The 6,100-nt window shown below is 50.3% G+C and overlaps 1 protein-coding gene across 1 annotated transcript; it reads left to right on the top strand.

Annotated features, from left to right (window-relative positions):
- The first annotated feature begins 1,317 nt into the window (after positions 1-1,317).
- LOC148476871 (nuclear protein 1-like) lies at positions 1,318-4,113 on the top strand. Its single transcript, XM_088457522.1, has 3 exons — positions 1,318-2,154; positions 2,630-2,782; positions 3,709-4,113. The coding sequence occupies exons 1-2, from the start codon at positions 2,052-2,054 to the stop codon at positions 2,773-2,775; spliced, it is 249 nt and encodes an 82-aa protein (XP_088313648.1). The 5' UTR covers positions 1,318-2,051; the 3' UTR covers positions 2,776-2,782; positions 3,709-4,113.
- Positions 4,114-6,100: the final 1,987 nt, after the last annotated feature.

Raw genomic sequence — 6,100 nt, 5'->3', positions numbered from 1 at the left:
AGTGCTGATGCCCTGTGTCTCAGTCCCGGCCGGCTCCCCTGAGCATGTGCGGGATCTCGCAAGTATCGCGAGATCCCCGCACGCCGCCTGGAGCTGGCAGCCACCGCAGCAGGGACAGCGCTGTCTCTGCTGTGGGTATAGGGCAGCGCCAGGCTGTAGCTGTCAACAGCTGGCCAAATGGTCAGGCAATCTGACCATTCATACATGGCCCAGGCTGTCGGCGCTGCTATCTTGTAAGGTAATTTGCTGCCAAACCCTCGATAATACATCGGGTAGAAGCATACTTGCCGACAATCAGCTCCAGCCTTCCGGGAGGGAGCCGATTGTTGGCTAATAGCGGGGGGCGGAGCAGCCATTTTGGGTCACACTGGAGGCGGAGCCGCACGATCGCATCATCGTGACTCCGCCCCCTCTTCACAATGCCGTGATTTTCGGCATTGTGAAGCAGGGGGCGGGGCCACGATGACGCGATTCTGCGCGAATCGCGTCACCAGGCTCCCCGCTGCAGGGATTTCTGTTTTTTTCAGGGGGGAGGTGGGGAGGGTGTGAGACTTCCGGGAGGCTTGCCTGCCTTTCCGGGGGGCCGGGAGCGGCACCCGAAAATCGGGAGGCTCCCGGCCAAATCGAGAGGGTAGGCAAGCCTGGGTAGAAGTGGTATCAGCGCACATAACGTGCACTGATACCGCTTCTGAGCTTCTTACGTCTCCTCCAGTGAGTAATAAATACACCTGTGCACTTACTCAGTGATCTGGAAAAAGTGAACTGTGTGGGGTCCTGAGGGGCGAGTTTGAGAACCACTGATGTAGTGGTATCGGAAACGGAGGTGGTGGTAGCAGTATGCTGCAAACATAGGCCCTGATTCAGACCCAATCGCAAGCGGCTGTCCGCTCGCAAGTGGGTCGATGGGTCTGCACTGAGCATGCGCACGACGGAGGGAGCTCCGTCGTGCGCATGCGCCAGACGCGACGAGCGAAGGAAAGTCCTTCGCTCGTTGTGTCTGATCAAAGGGGGCGTGCTGTCGATGTTGATTGACAGCACGCCCCCTTTGGTGGGCGTGCCGGGGGCGTGCCTCCCTGGCGGGGGCGTTCCCACGGGAACGCCTCCCGTCAGAAGCCGGCCCACTGACATCACTAGTGATGTCAGTGGGAGTGATTTTGGCTCTGATAGAGCCAAAATCACTCCGGGGCTTGCAGTTGAAAACCTCAACCGCAGGCTCCGGCTCGCAGTTTCGATGGTCGCGATGGTCACGACCATCGCGGCCATCAAACTGCACGCTCGTATAGGCTGTGGGTGGTGACCCACAGCTATACGAGCGTCCAGGAGGATGCTCCATTTTTATGGAGGGCGGCCCTCATTCAGAGCGTGCGCTCTGCTCAGAGCGTACGGCTCTGAATGAGGGCCATAGATTTGATATTCTGCAGAAATGAAACTCCACAACACGAAGTTGCAATAGTGTGCAGGACACTGTATATACAGTATATGGGACCTGATCATGCCAGGCTGGTGTCACATCTGCAGCTTGGGAACCTGCACTATTCTGCTAGCAACAGGAAACACCCAGGATATATAACTCTTTGTATCTGCTGCTTCTTACTGACATGTGTGACACCAGCACTAGCATTAATATGATCTGTTCTAGTTACTATTAGTAAGGAGTCTATACTGTGTACAGGGGTAAATGCTGATGTAGGTGGCCGGCCTGATGCCTCTAACCCAAGGTCAATGTCCAGTCTTTACTGCCTGTAAGGGCTAAGTGGCTGCGTGACACTCTGCAGGTCCTGGCCCAGCCCATACAGCAGCCGGTAGGAGTGATGCTCTGCAGAGATGCTGTAATCTGAGGTAAACACACAAGGCCAGGCTGCAGTCTGATGCAATGTGATGGGAGGAGGAGACCAGGAGGAGTCATTCTGTCTATAAAGGAGACAGACAAAGGGAACAGAGAAAAACAACTCAGCAGAGACAGACAGAGAGACACGAGACAGCTCCAGGAGACAGACCACACCTAGACCCACAGTCCCGGGATATATACGAGACATCAGGACCCAGCAGCCATGAGCACCTCGTACGTAGAAGCCGAGAAACTGCAGCCCACCGACTTCGAAGTGCGATACTTCGACGACTACGAGTACTACAACCTCACCGACAGATACTCCTGTAAGTACCTATGTATTGTTATTTATATAACCCCAGCATATGCCATTCTGCTTTATAATTGTACCCCTCACGGGCCTGGGCTCTGGGAACCTGCGACTCTCTGGCTGTTGTGGAACTGCAAGTCCCAGCAGGCCCTGTCAGTCATTTGCTGACATTTCCACTACAGCTGAAGACCCCCGTTACCAACCTGTCATAGCCCCTGTATAGCTATAAGAACAGAATTGTTGGGGGAGATGTATCAAGCCTTGGCGAGAGATAAAGTGAATTTGCCCCAAAGCAACTAATCGGTTTCTGTCATTGATCTAGCAGTCTATGCAATGTATGATAATGCTCTGCGCTAGCAGTGTCACTTTTATAGCTCTAGGTAAACCGTCTTAATTCAGAATGTAGTGGTAACAGGGTAACAATCTCGCCCCATAATGGTGTCTACCCCCAGCCCTGCCATAGCATTGAGTATCTCCTTCTCTTCCTCCAGTGCCCACCGCTGCCAGGAAAGGCCGGACAAAGAAAGAGGCCAGCGAGAACACCAACAGGGACAACCCCAGCGGCCACGAGAGGAAGATTGTGGACAAGCTGCAGCGCAGTGAGGGCAAGAAAAAGGGCAAGGCCGGCAAAGAGTGAGGCTCAGGTGAGTGCCAGGGAAACCTGGTGGGCGCTGGGGAGGGGGAGATGGAGAATAGCTTAAAAGTGGGTGGATGCTGGGTAGAAGTGTGATAAATGACGGCTAGTGGGGGGTATAATAGGTGCTGGATAGGGGAGGTGATGCTGGATAGGGGTGGGGAGGGATGTATGCATGGGGGGGTGTATGATAAGTGTTGGATAAGGGGATGGATGCTGGATAAGGGGGATGTATAATAGGTACTGGATAGAGGGGGCTATAGGTGCTGGATAGTGGGGATGGATGCTGGATGGGAATGTATATTATGTGCTGGATGGGGGGCTATGATAGATGCTGGACAGTGGGGACGTACAATAGGTACTGGATGGGGGAGCTGTGATTGGTGCTGGATAGTGGGAATGGATGCTGGATAAGGGGGATGTATATTAGGTGCTGGATGGAGGTGATTGTATTGTAGGTGCTGGATGGGGGGCCTATGATAGGTGTTGGATAGTGGGGATGAATGCTGGATGGGGGGCTGTGATAGGTGCTGGATAGTGGGGATGGATGCTGGATGGGGATGTATATTAGGTGCTGGATGGGGGGCCTATGATAGGTGCTGGATAGTGGGGATGTATATTGGGGGCTGTGATAGGTGCTGGATAGTGGGGGTGGATGCTGGATGGGGATGTATATTAGGTGCTGGATGGGGGGGCTGTGATAGGTGCTGGATAGTGGGGATGGATGCTGGATGGGGATGTATATTAGGTGCTGGATGGAGGAGCTGTGATAGGTGCTGGATAGTGGGGATGGATGCTGGATGGGGATGTATATTAGGTGCTGGATGGGGGGGCTGTGATAGGTGCTGGATAGTGGGGTTGGCAGTTCTGGGATAAAACTTATTTTGTATACCTGCAGCTATAGAGCATTTGCCTTCTCCCCCCCCCATACTCCAGGTTTACTCTCCGGACGGCACCAGGGCACAGGATACAATGGCACGTGACAGACACAGAGAACTCGGAGAGCCTGGGAGGACGGGCGGAAGACTCTGCCCCCTACCAGGAACATACAGAGAAGATACTGGAGAGGGCTGGACCTAGGCCAGCTGCAGAGCATTGCTGGCACAGATCACATTGAGTGACAGGGAGCTGCAGGGCATCGCACCGTTCATCTTTCTAGTACCACAAAGCTGATGCAGAGCATTGCTCTATTAACTCATTCACGTCGGTGATGTAGTGTTGTTGCAGTAATGACTTAGTGATTGGATGGATATATAGGGTATGTCTCCATTAACCCACTCATGGCTGGTGGGAATGGAGGACACATAACTAGAGGATAATAAATAGATGTTTATTAAACCATTTCTTGTGTGTGTTAAATGTTATTATTCGACGTGGTAACGACAGGGACGGGCAGTGTCTCAATTATTTAGAAAAGTTTTATTCTAACCAGTCCCCTGGGCACTGATACAAAGTGGGATACGTGGTAGGTTGCGAGACCCACGGACCAGCGTGATCTTGACAATTACGGCTGTCGATTTAAAGCGGCAATAACTTTAAAAGGCAAAAACAAGCTTTTAAATTATTGCGGCTTTAAATCTACAGCCTTTATCGTGCAACTTCACGCATCTGGCAACCGTATACCGCAAAATATCTAACCAAAGCGGCAAAATGGCACCACCATTGCACCCTAGAAATCACCCTGTTTGCGACCTCCAATATAGAACTGGTGTTCTGACCTATGAACCAGATCCCCGCTACAGAAACTTGCAGATCCTGGTCATATAGGTGACCTCCTTATAGCTACGCCAGTGTAAGGGGCCAGTGATCATATGACACGCTACAAAAGGTGTAGACGACCCCTGCTAGGTAAGTCCAGGCAGTGGAGCCCCGCACACTGACCATTGAAAGCTGGTTGCTATAATGACGTTGGTGGTTTAGGGGTCTATGTACTAAGCCTTGACAAGAGAGAACGTGGCCAAACAAAGTACCATCTAATCAGCTCCTGTCATTTTTCAAACACAGCCTGTACAGTGACAGGAGCCAATTGGTTGGTACTTTTATCTCTCTACGAGGCTTAGCACATAGACCCCTTAGACACTACTGGAACATACAACTACATATAGGGCTACCACAGCTGCAGGCACAACTTGCACTGAACCACAGCAGCCAATCACCAACTGTATTTTATTTATTTAGTGACCATTAATTGATTAAAGAAAGCATGTGATTGGTTGCTGTCGAACAGAGCACATTTTACACCTACAGTATGTACAATGTTCATAAATAAATCCCAGGGTAGCTCATTTTTCTGCCATGTGGCGGAAATGTAACATTTAGCCAGATCAGAGTGCAGTCCCATGGTCATAAGTGCACCTATATCTTACACATAGTGCAGGCAGCCATTTTGTGGGCAAGGTCTGGAAGTAGCCTCCACCTTGGCCAATGACATCACTGCCTGATTAATAATGAGACCTGATTTGATTAAAAAAAGGTCCTTAGAGAATAGATAGGCTGCTATCTCATATAAATTACCTCAGACACAAAATGGCAGCCTCCTGGTTCAGTAACAGGGGCTCCAACATGTTTTATTGCATTGGGAAAGGAAAGGGCAGACCAGCAGGAGGTTTTTTTTTTTTTTTATCAAAAGCATTTCACAAATGCAGGTTGTCAGCTCATCCCTCGTACACTAAACAAGTTAAGATGCAAAAGTAGCACAATGGAGGATAAAGTGTACAATCGAATACAGGCCATACACGGGGCGATTTGAAAACGTACGACACCTCGGTACGTTTTCAAATTCAGCCCGATGCATCGCATGCTGCTGTGAAGGGCAAACGATGTATCTTACAAGTTGCTTCTGTTACCTATATAACAGCATGACGGATCGCAGATCTTATGGTTTTTCCATAAGACGCACGATGGCGGGGATGCGCATCGACATCGTACAGCATGCCAAACCACACACTATATGCACGATTGATCGTTGCGATCGATCGAAATCGTGTACACCGTATAAAAAAAATCTTACGGTGTATGGCCGGCCTAAGGCAAAAGACAGGTCCGATAGGAGTGACCCGCGCCGTGCATTGTTATGTTTCATCTGCAACTTTATACCAAGTCCTTAGCGTCAAATAAACTAATCCTAAGTACCCAGTACACTATATGTAAACTAACTTCAGGAAAAAGTCTATAAATTGATGAAAAAGCTGAAGAACATAGGAAAATGCCCAATATGACGCAAAAACGATAAGTGCATGAGGACACATCTGTACGGGAAACAAGGAGCTGTATACCCCCCCCCCCCCCCCCCATTATTATTTGTGTAGAAAGATCCAACATAAACACA

Source organism: Taudactylus pleione, unplaced genomic scaffold (assembly GCF_031769625.1).
Source record: "Taudactylus pleione unplaced genomic scaffold, aTauple2 ptg000762l, whole genome shotgun sequence".
NCBI classification, from domain to species: domain Eukaryota; kingdom Metazoa; phylum Chordata; class Amphibia; order Anura; family Myobatrachidae; genus Taudactylus; species Taudactylus pleione.
This window is presented reverse-complemented; position numbering and strand designations above follow the sequence as displayed.